General features: G+C 53.9%; 8 protein-coding genes across 8 annotated transcripts; 4 read left to right on the top strand and 4 right to left on the bottom strand.

Moving 5' to 3' along the window:
• Positions 1–499: 499 nt before the first annotated feature.
• On the bottom strand, positions 500–1468 carry QC764_0112910 (uncharacterized protein; the record flags this gene model as incomplete). The annotated part of the gene is made up of 4 exons (XM_062941187.1): positions 500–523; positions 827–1120; positions 1230–1270; positions 1456–1468. 4 exons carry the CDS (start codon positions 1466–1468, stop codon positions 500–502), a joined length of 372 nt encoding a protein of 123 aa, XP_062796110.1.
• A 4594-nt stretch (positions 1469–6062) lies between these two features.
• On the top strand, positions 6063–8330 carry CGR1_2 (rRNA-processing protein cgr1). The gene is made up of 2 exons (XM_062949853.1): positions 6063–6803; positions 7439–8330. The coding sequence occupies exons 1-2, from the start codon at positions 6383–6385 to the stop codon at positions 7939–7941; spliced, it is 924 nt and encodes a 307-aa protein (XP_062796109.1). The 5' UTR covers positions 6063–6382; the 3' UTR covers positions 7942–8330.
• A 2707-nt stretch (positions 8331–11037) lies between these two features.
• On the top strand, positions 11038–13478 carry QC764_701910 (uncharacterized protein). Its single transcript, XM_062949854.1, has 2 exons — positions 11038–11982; positions 12041–13478. The coding sequence occupies exons 1-2, from the start codon at positions 11283–11285 to the stop codon at positions 13120–13122; spliced, it is 1782 nt and encodes a 593-aa protein (XP_062796108.1). The 5' UTR covers positions 11038–11282; the 3' UTR covers positions 13123–13478.
• Positions 13479–13956: 478 nt separating this feature from the next.
• Positions 13957–15861, bottom strand: QC764_701920 (uncharacterized protein; the record flags this gene model as incomplete). Its single annotated transcript, XM_062949855.1, has 1 exon — positions 13957–15861. The coding sequence occupies one exon, from the start codon at positions 15859–15861 to the stop codon at positions 13957–13959; it is 1905 nt and encodes a 634-aa protein (XP_062796107.1).
• Positions 15862–16337: 476 nt separating this feature from the next.
• Positions 16338–16849, top strand: QC764_0112870 (uncharacterized protein; the record flags this gene model as incomplete). Its single annotated transcript, XM_062941186.1, has 2 exons — positions 16338–16562; positions 16653–16849. The coding sequence occupies exons 1-2, from the start codon at positions 16418–16420 to the stop codon at positions 16847–16849; spliced, it is 342 nt and encodes a 113-aa protein (XP_062796106.1). The 5' UTR covers positions 16338–16417.
• Positions 16399–18614, bottom strand: ALD2 (mitochondrial aldehyde dehydrogenase). Its single transcript, XM_062941185.1, has 2 exons — positions 18051–18614; positions 16399–17995 (listed from the first exon to the last, which is right to left on the bottom strand). The coding sequence occupies exons 1-2, from the start codon at positions 18305–18307 to the stop codon at positions 16627–16629; spliced, it is 1626 nt and encodes a 541-aa protein (XP_062796105.1). The 5' UTR covers positions 18308–18614; the 3' UTR covers positions 16399–16626.
• Positions 18615–19038: 424 nt separating this feature from the next.
• Positions 19039–21270, top strand: QC764_701940 (uncharacterized protein; the record flags this gene model as incomplete). The annotated part of the gene is made up of 1 exon (XM_062949856.1): positions 19039–21270. The coding sequence occupies one exon, from the start codon at positions 19039–19041 to the stop codon at positions 21268–21270; it is 2232 nt and encodes a 743-aa protein (XP_062796104.1).
• Positions 21271–22005: 735 nt separating this feature from the next.
• On the bottom strand, positions 22006–23271 carry QC764_701950 (uncharacterized protein; the record flags this gene model as incomplete). Its single annotated transcript, XM_062949857.1, has 1 exon — positions 22006–23271. One exon carries the CDS (start codon positions 23269–23271, stop codon positions 22006–22008), a length of 1266 nt encoding a protein of 421 aa, XP_062796103.1.
• Between the last annotated feature and the right edge of the window lie 177 nt (positions 23272–23448).

Below are 23448 nucleotides of genomic sequence, written 5' to 3'. Positions count from 1 at the left end.
TCGAAGTGAGGGACCCCAGAGTTTGCGCTAAGGTGATTTGTCGTCTGAATGGACAATCCCACAGCACAGCCAAGGCCTTCCCGTCGTTGCCTCGCAATTTTACAACAAAGAGGGGACCTGTGGTGTCTCTGTGGTGGGTATCGAGGAGCTCGGGGGAGTGGACTGAGAGAGCAGCCCAGTAGTTATCGTGTCTTCCGAACGGCGGCAATAGTGTTACTGATATCAAAGCCCCGTCTCAGCGTACTCTTTCGGGGCCACTTTTCCGTTACTGTCCCGAGACCAAAGGTTGAAGACTTGGGACAAGAAGATATTGAGAGCGTCCAGGTTGGAAATGACAAAGATAGCAGGCTCTTGCGGTTGCCACGCACCAACCTTTAAACCCCCAGGTGTAAGGCCCATGTCGTTTTCTTACCCACTCCCCCTCTTATCGGTCAAGGAACAGTGTAGGTACCAGTGTACCTAGTAGGTAGTGTATGAGCTAGGATGCTGACCCTTGACTTCAGCACGAACGAGTAGTTGGGTCCTTTGGGCAGTGGAGGTGTCAGTAGTGCCCTGGACAGGTACCGGGGTCCAGTTACCACTGGCCATGGAAGCCGGGGAGGGGGGGCGTGGAACTGCAGAATGCGTAAATGCTTGCCCGTCTGCTAGGGCCACAACGGGGCTTCGACAACGACTCCTTCTGGAATGGTTGGCTGCCGGACAGTCTTTCTCGTCTCTTTCTTTTTTCATGTTGAACGAGGCAAAAAGAAATGATGGGCGCTGGCAACGGTCTTCAACGCGGGCGGGAAGACAAGCAAGACACTCTTCACTTGCGTGACTCCCGCACCCCTAGCGACCCGAGGAACTGGCCCCGAGCAGCTGGATGGGTGGCTCGCATGAGCGGCAGTATAAGCCCTGTAATCCACTCCTCCAGGGCTAGTTCCAAAGCGGTTTCCGTTCTGAGCCAACGTTTTTTTCTTCTCAATTCTTGGCAGCTATAAAGCGCGCCATAATGTGGGCCGGAGAACGTCCAGTTTGGACCTTGACGAGCAATCCGATGAAGCGGTGGTCGTTTTAAATGTGTGCAGATTCTCCCCGGTAGGAAGCTCTTTGTTATGCCCAAGATGGCAGGAGGAGCAGTCTGCGTGGTATAAGTGCTAACTAGTCAACACATGGCGGCGAGATCACCCACTGACCAAGCCCGCCACGATGCTGGTTCTGAGACCTCTGGCAGATCCTCAGATGCTCACCGTCTGCGGTTGGGTCGACAACCTGCACACCTGGCGCTTAACTGCTGCTAGTACTGTGACTGTCTCTCAAATGGCCTCACTGACCGCAGGAAGGAGACCAAGCTCCTAAGGGGGTGTGTGGTAGACTCAGTTGTTGGTGGCTAAGGCATGAGGGTCTGCTGATGGTGGTGAGATGGGTATATAAAGCCGTGCTTGATATGGCGTGTGCTTCTCTTCATTATGCAACTAGTGTGTGACATGTTGGAGCTCGGGCTTGCATAGAAAAGTGGCCAATGCCCACATCGTGATCGAGGTCTTTGGTCAGAAGCTGACGGGAAGTGAGTGAGCTGGCAAGCGTGGACACTGGATACTGAGCGAGTTTAGGCGCAGCGGGCGGGAGCGCAACTTGGCTAGCGGAGCCGAGATGCCCGTCATTCGAAGGCGCAGGCGCAGCGGGTCAGATCCCTCTGATGCCATTTACACTAGGTCCATCACCGCTGTGAAATGAGACCCCAGAATAGCCCCGAGACGGATATCCGCTGAATTATCATGTCTGGGAGAGCTCGGGAGGGAAACGTTTTCTTCTGTCTGTTCCTGTGTCCTGCGTGTAATGAAACGGCCTGTTAGTAATTACAGGCGTAATACGAAGCTGAGCATGCGATTGGAAGCTGACCGGCACCCCGGAATCGACAATCAAAAATCAAGAAAACGGACTTCCGGGGAGTTCGCCGTCAGGCTCGTGATGCCGGTTCAGGCGTTCAGTAAAAAAGTGCGCCGAGTGGCGGCTTGCAATGTCTTGTTTTGCGGACTTGTCCGTATGTAGCGTACTGTGCTGGCTCCAGTGCGGTGAGGTCTTCCCTTTCGGGCAGCTGTTGGAGAGTGAAGACAAGGACAGCCCGGAGAGCTTGGACGGCCAAGCTGGAAAGCAACAAAAAGTGTTTCTGGAAGCTCGGTGGAAGGATTGGAAGGTGTGTGTGTGAAGGTGTGTGTGTGCCGCGGGAGAGACCGTTTTGATTGATACACTACTACCGTATGATGAATGGAAAACGGTGAATGCTCCTGGTCCTGTCATGGATGAAATGCTCACCGCGAGGTGTCCACTTTATTTGCGCAAACTAGTGAACCCAATTCTCTTGAATGCGGAGTGAAAAGGGTAGGGACGCTGGCGATGACGGGCACAATTGGGAATAGCGCCTTCCCGCCAGACCATCTTCTTCTCGCGGAAGGCGGAACGGCCATTGCGCTAGGCCCCGTAGCCCCCCCAAGTATGTCTGGAAACGTCACCGCCCTAGCTTGGTTCTTGCTGTCACCGCCGCCAGCCAGCGCTGTCCATCATGGAGACAGCTTGCCCTTGTCGTTGCAGCGTGGTACCGGATCTTGGTCCGATGCGGGTCCTGACTGGATTCTCATCTGCCATGTCCACCATGTCCACCTGCCAGCTCATACTCACAGACGACTTCGCGGTCCCCGTGGCCCCGTGGCGCTATAGTTTAACAGAAAGACCTTTCCAGCATGTTCGCGATGTTGTCATGTCATGACTGACACGGGAGATCCATTCGGGCACACATTCACATTCAACAGTTCAGGACCAGGTGGCCGGCGGGAAAGGCGCGAAATATTCAAAAAAATAAAAATTGCACATGCTGTTTATTATTACAAGAACCATTGGGGAATTTCCCCGCCAAGTGGGTTGCATCATTGGGTGGTTCGCCAAGCCCCGCTCAGATATATTGCTGCCAGCATCACCGGTAATCTTTTTGATAAATATCCCGGTGTGGCAGAGCAGAGCTTTGTCAAGGCGAGCAAATCTTCCTGCGAACGTCGACGATCGACGCCATCTTGTCAATCTCCAGGGAACTTCAGATGATTGGAAGTCAAGCACCCAAGCCATTGGGCATGAGGCGGGCGGCACAGTCGGAACTTTTCCAATGCTTCCAACGTCAGGCCAGTCTTTTCTCCAACTGGGTTGACACGGTTGACACGCGGCAACCAAATCCTCTGGTAGCAGGTCCTGCCGGCTCTTTATACACGCTGGCCTGGTACCGAACCTACCGAACACACTGGCTATATAGGGACCGAGTTGACCGGTTCGATAGGTATACAACAGACTCTTAAGCATGTGTGTATACTGCAAGCCATCCTCGAGACCCCTGAAAACTGGGCATGCAGGACGTCAGCGAAGACTCTGCTCCCCCATCCAGAGACTCCTGCATCTCGCATTGATGCCTGAGCAATTCCGAGTTTTACTGGTGCCAGAGACCTTGGGCTTTCCTGCAGAAATGCAGCCCACAACGCACGCGCAGAAATCCCATGAGGCCGAGGCAGGGCGAGTAAGAATCCCGGTTCGTCTTCTTAGGGCTGGACAATGCCAGCAAACCGGCGGCGATGCCATCGTCATGTTCGTTTTTCTTGTGAGGCTTCTAACGACGGTTTCTGCGACCTTCCCATGCGACCAGTGGGTGGGAGAGTGCTGCATCGACGTCAGTGCTATGCCTGCTTGCGGAATAGGGCATGCATATCCGGTCTCGCTTCGTCTGTCGTGCAGATTTGCCCTGTCCCTGATCACCTCCCACTAGCCTCACAAGGGTTAAAGGCCATCGAGGTAGTGAAAGGGTAGGTTGGCCGCCCCAACACGGGGCGGGTACTGGTACCATTGATGATGGTTGCCGGAGACTTCTCCATCGCGACATTTGTTGGCCACATTGATTACCACGACGCCACGAAGTATCGTAGATGTGCTTGCTCCCTGAGGCGAACCGAGACTGGTGAAGGCAACAGGTCACCACGGCATGGGCCCTGGAAGACTTCGACGTCGGCTCCAAGATTGGCAATCTCACACCCACCTCGTAGATGTGACGTGACGAAATGTAGGATTGGAAGAACACGTCAGGCGTGTGTTCTAACCGGTGGTAACCGTGGAAAGAAGGAACACTGGTGACTGAGGAATAATATCGGAAGTGCAATGAGACATTTTCATGATGATGGGTGGTGGCATTACGTACTGTGTGAAGTCGATGGGAGAGGTCTCAGTTCAAGATAATCCTGCTTCAGGAAGACGAAGAGGTGTCTCACAAGCTGATGAGATTATTTGAGACATTCCCGTCAGGACCGTGGTCATCGTCAGCCGCTCCCGTCTGTGAGGTGGATCGCCATCGTCATCAGGCCAGCAGAAACAGGGCGGGAGATGAGGGTTGTCGAAAATACATTCGGCTGGCAGCCGAACATTATCGTTGGCCTGATAAAATATCGCTTCTGGTCGTCGAGAAGATGTGCAGATGGCATGCAGAGAAGCGCGTGGGGACCGGGACCTTGCAACACTAATAATTTTGCGGGGTTATGTTGTGCCTCTTTTCTTTCAGATGATGATGGAAATTGGACGGCCGGTCACGAAAACGTCGCTCTTCCTCATTGATGCAACACCAACGTTGTGTTCAACGAAAACACGTCTCAAATCTCCGGCTTCCTAAAACGGGATACGGCAATTGCCATTCTTCCGAAAGAGACGGTGAAAAAAAGGCAGCGCAACCGCAGCGTCTGTGCGAAGCTTAAGCGCCGAAGACCATGATGCTCTTCTACAACCCACTTTGCCGGCATCCTTCTGCGCTGCCAGCTCACGATACATGAGCCTAGATGACTTGTCACATCTCCGTTCCCTGTTGAGTGGGCAGCTGGCCAGTTCTTGGGGAGCATTTTTGGTAGCGGTGGCATGCCTCTTTGGGACCGAGGGGCGGCCAGCCTGCAGCACCTGTCGATCATGTGTCTTGCGGCCTTGCAGCTTGCACTTTATCTGCAGGACACAACACCATGGACTACCCGGCTTGCCCTCTAGATAGTGGCACCTAGGTTAATCAACCTGACCGAGCATACAAAAAAGGGACCACCCGAGACACTCAACTGTCAGAAAACACAACTCTGAAGCACAGCTTCACGCCATCTCATTTCAGTTCGACAGACACGTTGCTCGTCAGCCCAAACCCATTTGCGCATTGGGTCCCAATCTTGTTGATTTTGGGCGCACCCACACGCGGGGGGGCATGGGGGCTCACCACCCACCTCAATCCAGGACCGATGATGACAACTGCGCAACAAATCCTTTTCTTCTCGCCGGTCTCATCATGTGAATGAGAGATTTGATGGCAGCAACCGGGCTGTTGGAACTCCTGCGTTTTTCTTTTCTTTTTATTATCCCTCTCACATTTGTCGTATCAGCTTGCTTGCTTGCGCAAGAAATAGGGCATCACCTCGGGCTTCAACGTCACCCCCTCGGGCAATTTTCCCACTGAGGTGCTACAAGGGGTAAATAGTCGCCTTTACTAATCCGTGCTGTGTGCAGCAACAACATGCTTCTTCAATGATGAATCGGGATGAAGTTCGGGAGGAAAAAAGGCTGGCGCGCCAGGTTGTGATCCATGCTGTCGGTTCCCGGTTCCCGTGCCACCTGTGCTACCCAAAACCCATCGAGGCTCTGCACCACACACCTATTCTACCTATTCTACCTATCTGTACCTCAGTTGCATATCGGAAACAAAAGCTCTGTTTCTTGTTGTTCGGCTATTTTCTCCCCTCCCCGCCTCTTTCCCTCTTTCCCTCGACCTTCTCGGCTGTGAGCTCGTGTCTGCAGCCAGAGAGGGCCGTAGCGGATCTGAGGGCCGTCTTCCGGCAGCATTTCAACGGCGAGTGCACGTCCGAGAGAACCTCTCCGGCACGCCGACTCCGCCAGACGGGAACAACGGCCATGATAAAAGTCGATGGCTATAGAGATTGTATGTGACTGTGATACTTGGCTCGTAGGAGGGGGAGAAGTATATATTTTGCCAATTGACACATATGCTCCAATCGTTTGGTTAATGTCCTTTTTACCCGCGGCCCACGTCGTCTCAACTGCTGTATCTTGCTTCTCGGTAATCGCTGAAGGAAGGCTTTGTCGACCATTGAACCTCACATTCGGGATCAGACACACCCTTTCCAACCCGGAGTGTGTTGTGGTTGCCATCCTTTCACAGCTACCTACTTTACACACTCTCAGGGCTAGTGGTGACGTCGTGAGTACACTCCGCCAGCGAACGACTCCACCATAGCTCATTCAGCTGTCGGTGATTGCCTCACATTCTCAAACTCACCTCTCACCTTACAAAAAAAAAAAAAAACCATATCTCACACCCCCCACCGCCGCAATGTCCTCCGAATTCCAAGTCTGGGAGGTAAAAACCCCCTACCTTAACCTCCACTGCGGCCTCGGCGAAGGACCCTACTACGAACCCGCCACCCAAACCGTCCGCTTCGTCGACATCAAGAACAAGAAGCTTCATACCGTCTCCATCAACGACCCCGCCGATCTCGTCACCCTTTCTTTCGATGAGCCCGTCACCGTCACCGCTGACATTGCGGGCGTCGACCCCAAGGACAAGATCCTGATTGGAGCCAAGCAGGGGCTCGCGGTCCTGGACAGGAAGACGGGGGAGTATGAGTACATCTCCAAGATGGAGGGGGAGGGCGTGGATAGGATCAGGAGCAATGACGGGGCGGTCGATCCCCAGGGGAGGTTCTGGATGGGGAGCATGACTGATTTTGGGAAGGGGGATTTCCGGCCTGAGGGTAAGGGTTTTTTTCTTGATTGCTTTCTTGCTTTGTCGTTTACTTCCCCAATGGCATCCCCATGATGATACCCCTGAATTGGTCCATCAACGACGGTTCTGGTCCCCTAACCCAAACCCTCTCCCCAAGCAGGGACTCCGGGACCAGTTACATGAAGCGTCGGTCGTACACGTGGCAGACCCGGGTTGGGGAGACTTCAACGTTGTTGCCGCGTCGATCGGATGGGGGAATCGAAGAGAATACCAGGGAAAGAGGACAAAGGACAGGATGGACACATCATCGTCATCAGCAGCAGCAGCCGTCGTCATAGTTCTTCCTCAAGTGAGGAATAACCTGCCCACTCTCCCTTCGCGGCAAGCGGCTCGGAGTCGCCGCCTGCCGGGGCCGTTGACTACTGCATATGCGCAATGCATGTATGTACAGCAAACTGCTCAAACTAAACCCATCAGGTCGGGTTCGGAAGTTCCTTGCCATGTGGTTTTCCTCCTGCGGCTCTCTCTCGAGCCGTCCCGGCGCCTGAGGGGGCAATACCCTTTCTTTACCTTACCATTCTTAGTTGGGCAATTAGTTTTGCCTCTCCACTTACTTACTTTCCCCCAATACTCTCTTTCCATCCAAGCACTAACCAGTTTTAGGCTCCCTCCTCCGCTTCACCCAAACCTCCCCCCCGCAACTCGCCCTCACCTCCCTCACAATCCCAAACTCTGTCGGCTGGTCCCCCGACCAGAGGACAATGTACTTTACCCACTCCAACGCGCGCGAGGTCCTGGCTTGGGATTACGACCCCTCCCCCTCCCCTTCTTCAGTCGTCACCCTCTCCAACAAGCGCATCTTTTACCAGCACGTCGGGAGCGGTGAACCTGACGGGTTTAGGGTTGATGTTGAAGGTAACATCTGGCATGCCGTCTATGGCGAGTCCCGCGTTTTGAAGCTGAGCCCGGAGGGGAAGTTGATTGGGGAGGTGAGGTTGCCTACCAGAAACATCACCTGTGTGGAGTTTGTGGGCGAGGAGTTGTTCATTACTACTGCTGGGGATGACGGTGCTGCTGAGGGGGAGGAGAGCAAGGTCAATGGGGGGGCGTTGTTTAGGGTTGACGTTGGGGTCAGGGGGTTGGGGCATGATTTGTTTAGGTTGTAGATACTTCTCTCTCTTTGGAGTAGATGCTGTAGGGGGGGTTGGTTGCAAGGTACCTAGGTAGATACTAGAGGCGGTAGATGGGGGATGTAGACTGCGGGTTGATAGACCGGGCGGCAAACGTTGTAGATAGACATATATGGTCATGTGTTCAAGGGTATCTGCTGGTATCAACATGACCCCTCAAAGAGCGTATAAACACCTGAGCAGAACATCCCAACCAAAACTCCCCATATCGTCCAAACCGGCCCTTCCTGTCCGGCATCACAACTCGTTTCCACCATCCAACCTTTTCCTAGCGGGGATACCTAGTATAACCAAACTGCAAAAATAGCAGGTAGCGAGAAAAAACTAGAGTATAAAAAATAGGACTACGTGGCTAGCTTGGTTCATTGTTTTTCCCTGGGCCCGAGCGGGATGGTTGTTGTCGTTTCTTTGATGCCCAGATGTGCACATTTGAGCAAAAGCTGAGAGAAATACTTGGGGAAGGTAGAGAAACTCCACCAGTTCCGTGTGGAAGCGTGTTCATCATTGCAGCAAGGAGAGATTGTAGCAGAAAAAGTAGAAGCATAAATAGAAAGAGGGAAGATGCGGTGGCACAATTATTGTTCACAACTTGGTTCCATTATTGACAATGCTTTTGTTGTTGTACTGCTGTCAAGGGTGGAATGGGGGAGACTGACTGTGCTAGAATCGCGTGTGTTGATGATGGCTTCACTCAGATTGGATCTGCTCAGCCAAGTTGTTGTCATCGACACATGCTGGCCGTTGCAAACAAGCTGCGAGAGTACCTTCGGATTCCCGCTCTCAGATATACTACAAGATGTTTTACAGCCGCATTCCAGTCTTGTCTGGAGGTTCCCAGATGTATTCTCTTCCTGATGGTCAGAGTCACGTACTGCCAGAGCCGCAGGTGTGTCAGCAAAAACGCTGGATACAATCAATACTTGACCAGCAAGTGTAAAGAATACCGTCGCAACGGAGATGCTGTCAGATATCACTATCGCTCATCAAAGTGTGTCAGACTGATCGTCTTCTTGACCGTGATGTGCGTGACAAGCAACTAAGACTCCGCTTCTTGCCTTGGTTTCTTGCGCAAGATTCAATCTCAGCAGGTAACCCGTTCTGATATTACGCAATGATCACCAGCAAATGATGCCCATCAAGCTGCTCGTTGATGGTCGCTGACGCTCATAAGAGCTGACGGAGTTCTGCCCGGTGAACCGTTGGCGTGCTTCTGGTCACCGTTTCCAAGAGCGCTTGATTTTTCACAGATAGGCGCCGTTCCGCTGATCCATCAAGCTGCTTCGTTTGCTGAGAATCTCGACTTCCTACTGGCCTAATATGGGATACAACACCCCGGGTAACCGTATACTACCTTGTTAGACTGACACTGCTGTGCGCTGAAAAGGTGCGTGAAGTTGGGGTCAAGGTAGCAACTCCAGCCGGGGGGCGTGCGAAGGCAAGCCTGCGGAAATTTGTGGAATCATGCCCATGGACCATTCGCCAGAGCAAATCAGAGCTTGTATCGCAGAATATGACCTCTAGTCCAGCCTCCCGTACTCTGTGAGGCCAGTCTGCCGCCAGTGACGGTGTGGTCAACACTCCGTAAATACCTGCGGGGTGGGGGGGGCTGAGACTCGGGGGGCAGTCCATAAAGAAACGACAGGCCTCCGTAGCATCCAGCTCAAGCAGTCTAATATTTGACGGCACGGTACATGATAGTGACATGCCCAGTTACAATATTCTCGAGACTAGTGGCCCCGGGGGAGTGGGAATACTACATGGCCACTGTCAGACAGAGCGGGCGGGAGGGAACGGCTTCCCCGTTCAACATCAACCAGTGGCAGAGATGCCGCTGGCATGTGTCCTGCAAGTTCAAGGTAACCTAGATCCGGCCCTTACTCATGGCAATAACGAGTTCGACGAGTTACAGCGAATGTCTAGCGAGCGTTCAGTGGACGATTGGCCGGCGAAGGGGCAGGTTGAACATAGCGTGTGGAAGCTGTGGGCGAGATACATGCGAGATGCCGTGTCTTCTATCAGTGTCCAGTAGGACAAAAGAATGTCTGTGGTTATTGCACCATTCCGAAGCACCATCGAGACGGGTGGGGTGATCCTGTTGGAAGGATGCTGGCTAGCACTTGGCCTATCTTGCCATCTCGCGGCCTACCAACGGAGATGTCGATGAGCACTACTGGAACAGAACACAAAGTACTGGGGTCAAGATGCTGCCTACGCAGGGCGAATCTGGGGCGAGACCTGACAAGGTTCTGAGCAAATCATGATGTCCCCTGCTGAGAGAGGTCGGTGAGTCAGGCGGACGGCCATTCGCGGCGCCGAGAGGGTGTGTGACTGGACAGTTGAAGCTCATCACCGGTTATTCATGGTGATAGGTCATCCTAGCTTGTCAACTTGTAGCCGAAGAAGCAATGGCAGGTGACCTGCTCTGTGGCTGGCCTGGGCAGCTTCCGGAAATCGTCCGGTCACCGTGTCAGTTGAAGGACTTTTGGCTGGGGAGAACGAGGATGGTAACCAACGGCTCGCTTATCTTGTGGATTTATTGGATTTAACGGTGAACTTCACCGGCCGACCAAGTTGAACGGCAGCCAATGTGGCCAGTGTGGTGAGGGAAGACACATTCAAAAGGACGAGATGAGTTTTGGCGGTTCATCTCGGCTGGCCGAATATAATATCGCAATATGAGAAAGATTTTCCGAGGAACGCTCATCGGTTTCACTTCTCTGGCAATATTGGCTGTGTTCAAACGGAATAACATCGTGCAGACAGGGTGTGGTTTCTGGTGCCGAGCAAGTCGAGCCGTCCCTCGGAAACGAGATCGCAAGCAATTGGTGATAAATGATGTGAAAATCACTGGTAACGTAACTGTAGTATCCCGAGCTCAGAGTTTCTGTATTATTTTCAAGATGCGAAATAGCAGATGTCAATGCATGGTGGCGGAGAAAAGTAGGGAGGAAGTAAACAATGTCGGTCTCATAGCCAGATGTGCCGTCTTGTTGCCCTGCAAGTGAATATTTCAAAGAGTCTGGAAAAGTAATGTTTTGATCCTCACATTCCCAGGAAATTACCAGTGCAACAATCATTTCTCTTGATCAAAATGGAAGGAAGGAACCATCAGTTGCTCGGTTGGGGTGGAAACAAGGTTAGGGTGACTGGGCCGAGGGTTCTTATCAGCTTATCGGAGCTTAATTGAGGACGCGCTTGCAAGAAAGATCTGGAGCGCGACTGGTCCTCAAAGTTGAAGGTCAATATTTTCATTCAACTGCTGCTTGCTTTCCCAGCTGCTTCGCTCATCGTGCAGCAAACGGCCAAAACTCGTCAAAATGGCCCAGCAATTTGAATCTCAACCTCTCTCCGACATTGGAGATAGCGACAACGACTTGGATTCGCTTTTCGGCGACGGCCTTGATCCCGAGACGGACCTCTCTTCACTTTTATTCGAAGAAGTCACCTCGGACCCCGCCATCCAACTACAGCCATCCTCGTCACCACCGGCGACTTCATCAGAGCCCCGATGCGAGCTCACTCTGCCAAGGGTACAAGAAGAGCCTGTTTCTCAGCTCACTTTGCCCGTTGTCCCTGATCCTCTTGGTGCCCCTTTATCGCTCCAAGATGGACACACTTCAGGTGGCCTCGTGGTTAGTAGCACCCGATATCCTCACAATGACCTTCCTAGTACCGGAGCTGCGGTATCAGGAGAGCTCGAGTTCCTGCTCAGCGACGCTCACGTGGACCTGGCCACGGATGCAGACTGGCAGGCCGAACTCCAGAAGCTCTCGGAGGTCAACTGGGCGGGTCTAAATCAAGATCAGCATGTTAATGCCCCTACAGATGCGCCGGAAGATGTCCATCAGATGATCCCAACATCCTATGGGGAGAATATGCAAGAATTTTCTGTCATTTCTATTCAACAGATTCACGGCCTTCGCTATTCGACCACTGCAGCAAACAGCATGGTCAAGCTGCCGCGCCGCATGGACGAGGAAACCCAGCTTGCTAAAATCTGGGAATACATCACCCTCAGTAAGTCTATCACTTCGTCCTGTAATTCTACCTTTGCCAAATGCTAACTGTGGTCCAGGACGAAACCAGAAATACGAAGAGCTCTACAGTCTGCTTGAGCTGCCCGTGGGTGAAGGCAAGTACTTGAAGAAGGACCTGCACCAGTATCTTGAGGCCGAGCAGCTTGCCGAAGTCATTCAACGCATAAGATGTGAGAAAAGGCATAACGGCGCACACACCAAGATGTTTGTGGTGAAGCTGGCATACCAGATACTGGCGAAAGAAGGCTGGGGAGCACGTTGGTTTGGTGCTGGGAATGCGAATGCAAGTGCCAGAACCAGAACTCTGTTTTGGCCCGAGGACTCGACAACCCTTCTGTTCTACTTCGCCATGTTTGTCTACCGCGTTCAGGACAACCTCAAATCCAGAATCACTCAGCAAAATAGCCTCGCACGCCGGAAGAGGGACGACACATCGCGGACAACCACACCTTCGGTTGATCAACCACAAGTCAGCACCCCGGAGACAGAGTGCCAGTTTGATACCACTCCTACCACCTCGCGACCGTGCACTCCCCCGGACCAACGGGCTCCTGCAATGCAGACCTTGTGGGACAGTGCCGACCTCGCTGTATCAGCGCAGAGAGCTCAGCGCTCAGCCCAGCTCCCCTCTCCACCTACAGGAGAATCATCTCCTATCCCGATTCGCCAGGTCCTCGAAACAGCACCACCCGAGCCAGAAATTCCACCGCAAAACGGCCAGTCTTTCTTTGCCTCTCTGGTGAGTGAGGTGACCATCAACAAAAAGCGCAAGCGGGCCCAAGCCCTGGCCGGGCTTCAGGATCCGGATATATATGAGGTTGAGATCCCGCCCAACGCCAAGCTCACCTACCGCGTCTTTGTCAAAGATGGAGCCGATAGCAGCGACCTGGTCGACACCCCCTTTGAGTTCAAGCACACCGACTCGATAATATTAGAAGGTGCCTTTGACGGGCTGATGGCGTCGTTTGAGCAAGCGCAGTATAGAAGACCGCACATGTGGATACAGACGCCGTATGGGAGGAGGATGATTACCACGTCGGAGGAATGGGACCAGGCTGTCTTGCTGATTTATAATCTGAGGAGGGCTGGAGGTCTAGTGGAGGTGGATGTTTTTGTTTGAGAGGGGGGTTGGTTTTATGGACGAGTGAACTACAGGTGGAAATATGGATAGAGGATTATGGAGGACTGGTTTATTGAGATGTATACGCTGTGCATGGCGGTATTTGCAAAGCGCACTGCTTTGGGCAGGGGTCAGCAGGGTAGCGTTTGGGCATTTTATGGCGTTGTCAATGGGAATTGTTATGGGTGCAAGTTGTTACATTCGGGCCTCTGCCAAAGCTTCACGATGATGGAGCGGGAATACCGGAAGGGGCAGATACCAAGAAGAACAGGATTCACTGTATGTCACACGCTCTATCACAGCAACATGAGCCTGCGTGGTTTGGTATGTTGTTAAATCCCAAAGCACGTACTCGCACTCCATTTTGAACTTGCTCAATTTCCAAACAACGACCTTGACGATGATATCAGCAAAAAGTCAGGTGCATCAATCGTACACTAGCATGCCATCCAGGCTGACAGGAAGAAGAATACGAGGAACCTTTGAAGGAGCTTGTTGAGCAAGTAGTGAATAGAGCAGGTAAGGTGATGTAACAACTACGGATGACGGGATATGTATCCCCCATTCCACAAAGAGAGAAAAACCCCTATTGAATGTACTCTTTTTCCATACCACTGCTGTTTGCCTTCTCTTCATATCACATACATTGAGGCATTGATCCCGCTCCCAACATTAGAACTCATCTCAGCCTCCCGTTATAACTCCTCAGCTCTTCCCCCTTCATCTTCAGCTCTGGTGTTTCAATCGTCTGCTCTATACTCAACCTCACTCTCCCACTCTCTCCACTTCCTCCTCAGCTCTCTACCCATCCAGGCAAATCAATCATCAAAGTCCCTACCCCCTAACAAAAGCCCCCACCAACCCCCCAATCTCCCCAAACAACACCCCCTTAAAGACTGCCTCCCCTACATCCTCCCCCCAATGCCCCGCCTTCTTGAGCGCCTTCTTCCACAACTCCTGCTGCTCCACCGGCAGCTCCTCCCATTCTTTCCCCTTTTCCCCTTCCCCCAACTTCTCCTCCTCCACCATCTTCACCTCCCCACTCCCCTCCTCCTGCTTGAGCACCATCTTCACCGCCCCGGCCCCCTCCGCCATGGCCGAATCCCACTCCCCCTGCTGCTTAATCACCACCCTCGGCACCCCCTCCCTAGGCTGCCCCAAAATATCCGCCAACTGCCCCCCCCCTTCCTTTTTAAGCCTCGCCTGCTCCTCCCGCAAACCCTTCATATAAGGCGCCTGCCAGCTCGCAGGAACAACATTCTTCGTCCCCAAATACGGCGGCGCAAGGCCATTAATCTCCATCAGCGCCTGCGCCAACAAAGCAATGACAATGGCAGAGATGGCAATAAACGACAAGAACCCCTTGTGTCCTGGGCCGTGCGACTTTAGTGCGACAACATACCTCGCTGGCACGAGCGACTTCACACTAGAAGAGACCGTAGTAGACGAGGGCAGCTTCTTGAGCGGGATGGTGTGAACCACGCACGTGTTCCCCAGCGAGCCAATCGACGCTAGCTTAACCGTAGCGGGCACCTTTGAGCCCGATGCTGGGGGCACAAAGGTCGAAAAGGCCAGGCCAGAGATCGGACCGGGGTGGACTTCTTTGAGGGTGGTGATGATGTGGCAGTTGGCAATCAGCGTCAAACCGGCGAGAGCCTGGTGTTCAAGGGTGTAGAGGGTGATGGAGCTATCCTGTCCCGTGACGGCGATGACAAACTGGGCGTCGCCCTGTTCTTGGGAGGGGCTTGCGGGAGGGGAAAGGTTGCGGACCGCCAGACCGGTGCCGCGGCGGACGTTTTTGGGGAGGTGAACCGAGAGCGCGAGGCGGGCTTTTCCTTCTTTTCCCTCCTTGCCAACGTCGGCTGGGTTGGGGAGGCGGAAGCCCTGGAGGACGGAACCGCCTGCTTGGGGAAGGTTGGCGACGCAGAGGACAAAGGTGGGCGTGAGGTAACGGATCGACCTGAAGGAAGGCCGGGCTTTGGCACCCATTGACTCGTCGTGTGGCATGGTCCAGACGGTGTGCAAGTCTTTGGAGTCACCCTTGTTGCTGATGTCAAGCGTGTGGATGTCGTAGTCATCGCAGTAGACAAGCTGGTGTCCGTCGCCGCTGATCTGGATGATGTCCAAGTCCATCGCCTCCTTGACCAACTCCAGGTTCCCCCTCAACTTTGGCGCCGTGTTGTTTCCGCTCGCAGAGGGAATATCAAAGATGGCAATTTGCGGGTCCTTCGCAGCCCGGTAGACACCCGTCGCGGCAGCTCCAATCTGCTTCACCCCCTCGTACGGCTGTGATATCCTCAAAACCCTCTGATAAGCCTCGGTATCTTTTGTTGTGAAGAACGAAGACCTCGACACCTCGGTGATCTTTGGTCCTCCAGCAGCATCCTTGGTCTTTGACGGTAGATCGGCAGAGAATACCCTAAAGTGTTCATTCTTCCCCTTCTTGATGTCATCCTCGCTCGAGTTGATGCCAGCATACACCGGAACTGAATTCTTCTTGCGCGGGCCCACGGCAATAGTGTTGACGCTGTCTTCCGCGCGACTGAGTTCGATTTCGGAGACGACCTGAAGGGCTTCCTTTGTCGACGTGTCGAGGACGCTGATCTGGTTTCCTACTCCCGTTCCGCCTGCCCCTCCTCCGCCACCAACGACCAGTCTGTTGGCATCTTGAGGGTCGAAATCGAGGGCGTAGAGAGGGTAGGAGAGCCGGATCTCGGCCGAGGGGATCAGGGGCGCCATTGGGGCGTGTGGATGTACGATGCGATTGTGCGAGCCTAGAGAAAATGGTGGTGGTTGGGCCTGAACAGGGGGGGTCTGCGGTTCGAAGTTTGGAGAGCTCAGCGAGGACGAAAGATTCGAGACGGGTGCCTGCGCGCGTGGAACCTGTCAGAAGATCTCTGTGACAGGACGGACAGAGCAGAAACACACAGAGCTATGCAAGTGCTTTTGTAAGACGGGAATGGGAATAGATATCTCGAGGATTGTCGAATGCGACACGTGGAGACAGTGCTGGATGACGACGGCCCTACCCAGAAAGTCTGGCCGGCCCAAAAGCCGCGAGGTGGAACCCCCGGATTTTTGCTTGTCTTGGGCTCCAGCCAATCACGTCCCGATTTCAGCTGAGCTTGGCAGTATGACAGGGGTCAAGCTCACCCCAGCACCATGGAACGCTGGGGATGACGTCGGGCCGATCTCTTTTCATGCATCAACTCCAACAAGTCTCCAACAAATTCTGGAGTTATGGGGAAAGTGTAGCGACTCGTTTTCCCATGCCTCTACAGATAATAAATCATAAATGTCCTGTAATCACATAAAACTTCAATGCCTGGGATCAACTGACAGCATGGCCAAACCTTTCACACACTTTGTTCACACCAATTGCTTATCCCTCATCACCAACATGGGAGGGACACTTCAAATATTCATTCATTCAACCCAAGGTAGTTACACCACGCTCGCGCTCGTCGCCAGCAAATAACCACAACCATCCCATCCCCTCTACCTCTACGCCGCCATATTCACATGAATAGCCTTCACATTACAATACGGTGCCAACCCCGCCTCCCCCAGCTCCCTCCCAATCCCACTCTGCTTCACCCCCCCAAACGGGATCCTGAAATCAGAATCATTACTGCTATTAATCCACACCATCCCCGCCTCGATCTCCCTCGCCACCCTGTGCGCCCTGTTCAAGTCCCTCGTGAAAATCGCCGACCCAAGCCCATAAGTGCTATCATTAGCCATCTCAACCGCCTCCTCCTCCGTCTTGAACGAAGCAATCGCCACGCAAGGACCAAAGATCTCCTCGCGGTAGATCCTCATCGTCGGCTTCACATTGGTGAACACCGTAGGAGCAATAAAGAACCCTTTGCCCCTTTGAGGAGCAGCTTCACCGCCGAGGAAAACAGTGGCACCTTCTTCTTTGCCAATGTCGATGTATGACAAGACGCGCTCGTATTGCTGTTTCGTGACTTGGGGTCCTTGGAAGGTGGTTTCCTCAAAGGGGTCGCCCAGCACCGAAATTTCTTGAATCTTGGCCCTGAACGCCTCGGTGAACTTGTCATAGATGCCCTCGTGGACGAGGATGCGGGACGTGGCGGTGCAGATCTGACCTTGGTTGCTCATGATGCCGATGTGGGACCACGTCGCGGCAAGGTCGAGGTCGGCGTCCTCAAAGACGATGAGAGGGGACTTGCCGCCCGTCTCGAGCGTGATGTTCTTCATGGTGGCCGAGGCCATCTTCATAATCTCCTTGCCGGTGGCGGTGCTGCCCGTGAAAGCGATCTTGTCGACCTGGGGGTGTTGGACGAGAGCGGCGCCGGCTTCGCGGCCGTGGCCGTTGATGATGTTGACCACGCCGGGAGGGAAGCCGGCTTCTTTGATGAGCTTGGCGAGGTAGAGCATGGAGAGGGGGGTTTGCTCGGCGAGCTTCAGGACGACGGTGTTGCCGCAGCAGAGGGCTGGGCCGAGCTTCCAGGCGGCCATGTCGAGGGGGTAGTTCCAGGGGATGATTTGGCCGCATACACCCAAGGGCTCCTTGACGGTGTAGGCGAATTTGGCGGGGCCGACGTCGATAACTTGGCCAAAGTTCTTGTCGGCGTAGCCGCCGTAGTATCGGAATACATTGACGACTTCGGGGACGTTTTCAGCGAGGGCTGTGGTGTAAGGTTTGCCGTTGTCGAGGCACTCAATGGTGGCGAGGGTCTCGGCGTGTTGGGAGACTAGGTCGGCGAGCTTGAGCATGAGAGCACCGCGCTCGGTGCCGCTGAGAGACTTCCATGAGGGGTCCTTGAAGGCCTTGCGGGCTGCTGCTACAGCTGTGTCGATGTCATCAGATGTGGCAGCGTAGACGGAGCAGATCTCCTCCTCGGTTCTACGGTGGGTATCAGTAACAGGAACGAGTGACCTCTCATGAAAAACGGACGCACGTGGGGTTGATGGAAGCAAGCTTCTGCTCATTGCTGCTCTTGACAAACTCATTGTTAATGAAGAGACCCAATGGCTGAGTCCACTTCCTGCCGTTGGGAGCTGTGAGTTCCACCTCCATCTTGGTTCTGAGATGTGTAGACAAGGAAAAGTATCGTGGTCTCAATGTGGTGGGCTTGTGGCTTCTCAAAGAGAGAGACAACAGTGGTGGTGTCCGGGAAGTGGCACACAGCACCCTCGGCGATGAGAACACTGCCATTTTATGTATCTCTGTCTCCTTCCTCGCCTCAACTCACTTACGACCCCTCCTCTCCTTCTGCAAGCTGCTGCAAGTAGATAACCTGATAAGCCGTGGCACAAAGGCGGGGTGGAACACGGGGAAAGGATCTTGTCTGTTGGATGGAGAAACGTCACGGATCCGGATGGATCTGCCTGTCTTGGGTCGAATGTGTCAAACCACTTGCCTTACTTGGATCGTGGGGACTTTATTCCCCTTTTGAGATGGCTGCAGATAACACCGTAACCCTGCATATCATCTGGGAATGCTACATAGCATAGAGTAATGGTAATACATTTCTCCAACGACTTACAGATCACGACAGTTGGAGGCGTCGTCGAGTTTGGCTCTGTGGTTAGTAACGGGCAACGAGAATGGGCGATGTCCCGGCCCCCCTCGGCTGAGGGGTTTATCAGCTTATCAGCCGGCCGCCCCAATTAAAGCGCGCTAAAGATAGACGCTGCCCAGTGGGCCAACCACTATCTAATCCCTGCCTTCCCGCGGTGGTGTGACATAATCGTCCATGTCCTGGTCCCAGCCAGCCCTTGGACCCTTCAACGGCGACCCAAAGTTTGCCTTGCGCAACCATCGAATTTCGATATCGAGATTGCGCGTTTATCAGACACAGCCATTCACCTCTGCGGTACACTCGATACTCACCAGATCCACCACCACAAATCGACTATGCCCACCCACCTCCACCACCACCCACGATGATCACGACCTCGACAGCAGCCCCCTCCCCCTCCCCCGTCCTCTCCGAAACCTTCTCCCTCCTCTCCCTCCTCCTCATCTCCATCACAGTCCTCCTCATCCTCCGCCACTACCTCCCCCTCCGCACAACCCCCGCCTACCTCCTCCTCCCCGTCTTCTTCGCCCTCTTCCTCCCCGCCTCCATCGGCCTCCTCGTCCCAATCGACCTCGCCTCCCCCCTCGACTCATCATCCTCCTCCCCCATCCCAAAAGGAATCTGGCTCCCACCCGCCGCCCTCCGCGTAGGCTGGCGAATCACCTACTGGCTCACCTTTGCGCTCACGTGGTTCATCCTCCCCATCCTGGCCGAGTACTCCGACTCTGGCTTCCGCGAGCCGAAAGCCAAGGTCCTCGACTCCCTCCGCGCAAACGCGCAGTACTATGCCGTCGTCTTTGGGTCAGGGCTGGTGGGGTTTGTCTATGTCCTCTGGTCCTACGGGAAGTTCGACGCCAGTCTCAAGGGCACGATCATGGCGCTGGCGTACTGCTGGGGTTTGATTCTTGCCATCTACCTCATGGGTCACGGGTTGGTGTCGATACCGCGGCGGCTGTTTAGGTCGGCCGATGTGAGCGGGAGGTTGAGGAGGCTGCAGTGCCACGCGCCGAGGATATACGAGAAGATGGAGGATGCGGAGATGGAGCTTGAGGATTTGGAACTGCAGGTTGGGGAGTTGGGACGGCGTAAAGGGGGGAGCGCGGAGTTGTTTAGGGATTGGATTGAGGAGTTGGTTGATATGGTCAGTCTGGAGGCGCAGATGACTCCGAGCAATGCCAGACGGGCGGTTAGGGGGACGGGGAATGAGAGGGGGTTGCCGAATGTGATTACGGAGAAGTGGCTGGCGGAGCTGACGAGGGATTTGGTCAGGGCGAGGCATACGAGGTCGAGGTATGGGAGTGAGTGGAATAGGCTGTTGGAGGAGGTGGTGAGGACGCAGGCGATTTTGGACTCGGCGGGGAGCAAGAGGTTGGATTTTGGGAAGGGGACGAGAACGGCGGGGTCGACGAGCTTGTGGGAGAGGGCGAGCTTGTTTACTCCTTACACCAGATACCTGTTTCATTATCATGTTGCGCCGTACTTGAGGATGGCGCTGGGTGGGGTTTTGGGGTTGGCGTCTGTTTGCATTGTTTGGTCTGAGTTGGTCAAGGATTTGTTTCCGAGTCTGTCGGTGATTCGGTATACGGTTATTCATCACGATCCTCTGGGAGAGAGCGGAGGACAGGTTGGGTTGGCGGGGCAGGCGATCGCGGCGTTTTGGCTGCTGTACATGTGTGCCGCGGCGTTGATTTCGATTACGGAGGTTAAGGTCTGGAGGGGGAGGGCGTTGGTCAAGAGGAACACGGCGCCGGAGAGCGCGTTCTGGTATGCCAGCCAGGTGGCGAGGTTGAGCGTGCCGTTGAGTTACAACTTTATGACGTTTTTGGGGAGCGCGCTCTACAAGGACACGGTGTTTTATGGGTTTTTGGGCAAGCTGATTGATTTGACGCCGCTGGGGGAGTGGTTCAACTATCTGTTCCCGGCGTTTATTCTGTTGCCTGTTTTTGCGACCTTGTTTGGGCTGTACGGCAAAGTGCAGACCATGTTTGGGTTTGGGGCTGCGTTTGGCATGGGTGGGGAGGATGAAGATGATGGAGAGGGGGAGGAGGAGAGGTTTTATGGTACGGGCTCTTGGAGGGAAGGGAGGGATCTGATTGAGAGGGAGCTGAATGGGACTTCGGCGTCGGTGAGGAATAACAGGAGGGCAGAGCTGGGCTCATCGACGAATGGTGGTGGCGGCAGGAGGGGTGGGCCAATTTTGTCGATCCCGAGGTCGTCGACTGGTAGCTCGGCGAGGGCGCCGACTACGCCTTTTGCTACCTCTCCTACTTCGGGAGGTGGCGGGAGTAGACATCAGGCCAATACTTCTGCTCGCCGGGTAGGGAGGGACAGGGGGCAGGTGACGCTGAGCAATGACGGAGATGACGAAAACTTCTTCGAGGCGCTGGGGCATAGGATGAAGAACACGATTGACACGTTTGACACACCCGATTGGTTCAAGGGGTTTGGGGAGGGGATCAAGAAACCAAAGTGGATGGGTGGGGATGATAACGGGGGCGGTAGTGGCAATGGTGGAGGAGATATCAGGAGGTGGTTTGGTGGCGGTGGTGATGGGAGTAGCAGCAGCGGTGGTGGGCAGGGGAGGATTAGACTGTGATTGATGCTTGGTTTTATGTTTTTCAATAGCATTGCAGTGGGCGGCAGCATCATGTGGCGTTACAGGTGTCTGGTGTTGGGAAAATCAGTGGTTGCTAGTTTGTTCAGATTAGGTTGACAAGTCGAAAGCTTAGAGAGAAGATTCACAACGACAGATAGGATACTATTAAATTCATCATGAGGTTAGCTTCATTAATACCTGGTTGGGCCTGTGTGTACTTGGCCCATTTCATCTCATCTCCCTGTCCCAGGTCGCAGGTGCAGAGGAGCAACACTGCCAGCCAAAGAAAAGTAAAACAGGAAAGATAAATGTAGAAAAGGGTTTGGAGTAGGAACTCGAACCCACTACCTAAAGCGAAGAGCTCTGGTGGATGTTCTCTTTTTGGCAACCGATGGCCAGTCGGTTGCAGTCAGATACTGATTGACCACTGAGCTAGAGATCCTGACATAGACTACGTTAGTTACTTCGCTGAAAGCTGGTGCAGACCTGGGGTATCTAAGGTGTGGTCGCGCTGTTGGCTGCTGTCATCGGCATCGTCCCGCTACCATTGTTGACTTTTTGTTGACCACCACATCGTCGTCACCGTGGTCACTGTGGTCACCGTCGTCCCACTTTGCATGTTCGATGCTTTGAAACAGTAGTATGGTATCCAAATATTATGATCATTGACGCCGTACTAAAACACACCCACAAACGCCACACCCAACCCCGACGGATCAAAGCAGAGAGAATCTCCTAACCCCCCCACCCCCAACCCGTCGTCTTTGGAGTCAACCTCTCAAAACTAAAGTTCCACACCTCCGCCCTCCTCGGCCCGGCCGAGCTCTCGGTAAAGCCCACATGCTGAAGCACACTCGGATCCAATGCCCACTTTCTGAGCCCGTGATCCCCCGCGTACCCCTCCAGTATCATATCCCCCGGAAACCGATAAGGCGGGTACCTCATCAGCTTAAAAACCCCAGGGAGCTGCCTCCTAGGGAACACCAGCCCCTGCGCGCAACACCCATAGTTCATCATCTCCCTCACCCCGTGCGACGTCCAAGCGAAAGGGTTGATCCTACTTGTCGAAACCCTCCCAGAAAGAAACCACAGCGCAATCAACGCCGGCAGCCAAAGACCAAACACCATCGCAGTCGCATACCGAAACACATCCGCGTTCTGCCTCCCCAACCTCCCAAAACACAACCACCTTTTTGATCGTAGCACCAAAAACGAGACGAGCACAATCGCGTAGACTGTGCACGACCAACCGAGGTACGTCCTCCACTCCTCACTATTCCACCCCATCAACAGTTCCGAGTGAAACAACCTCAGATACAACCACTCTTCCTCCCCTTTCCTCCCCTCCAGAAACCCCAACCCTTTGTTCAGTCGGGTAAGCCAATCCCCTGAAGCGACAACATCATCCTCCACCAAGGCGAAATACTCACTCCCATGGTTCATACAAGTCTCCACCAACAGGGAGTGATCCAGCCTCATGTTTTCAACCCTCGTCTTCCCCCTTTCTCGGCCGTCCACAAGCTCAAACGGCACCTTTTTGTATACCCCCGCCTCAGAAGGTGGCGGGTCATCGTAAATGAGAACCTCATCAACAACCTTCTCCAACCACCCCTCCCCATACGCGCTGTGTTTTGCCGCTGGACGGTCGGCTAGCAAGACAACCAAGTGGACCGACGAACGCTGGGCGGGGGAGAGGGGGAGGAGGAGGGTGCCGATTGTGTGCTTGAGGAAGGACTGGGTGGTGCGGTTTATGGAGGGGATGCCGATACAGAGGAATTTGTTGTCGTTTTCGTCGGAGGGGGGAGGAGGTCTAGGGGGCGGGTTGGCGAGGTATAAATCGGCTTGGTGAGAGAGGAGTTTGCTGTGCCGAGGGGTGTAGGATGCGGTTTCGGAATAAAAGATGGAGGAGGGGTCGTCGTAGGAGTTGAGGTACGAGATGAGAAGGAGGAGGAGCCAGACGACGAGGAAGAGGAGGTTTAGGCGAGGGATCGTGAGGTTCATTTTTCGGGGGGGGATGGGAGGGGGGAATATATAAACAAGAAAGGGTTAGGAGGGCATGATTAGTGTATCACTGATGATGGTATGCAACAAATGATACGGCAAATGTAGGGCGATAAACGCAAAAAATGACCAAAACTGAGTAAAAGTTGAAGTTGTCGCAAAGCACGATCACGGCCG

The sequence above is a fragment of the Podospora pseudoanserina genome (genome assembly GCF_035222485.1).
Source record: "Podospora pseudoanserina strain CBS 124.78 chromosome 7 map unlocalized CBS124.78p_7.2, whole genome shotgun sequence".
NCBI lineage: Eukaryota > Fungi > Ascomycota > Sordariomycetes > Sordariales > Podosporaceae > Podospora > Podospora pseudoanserina.
Note: the sequence above shows the minus strand (reverse complement) of the source record. Positions and strands in the feature narration are given on the sequence as shown.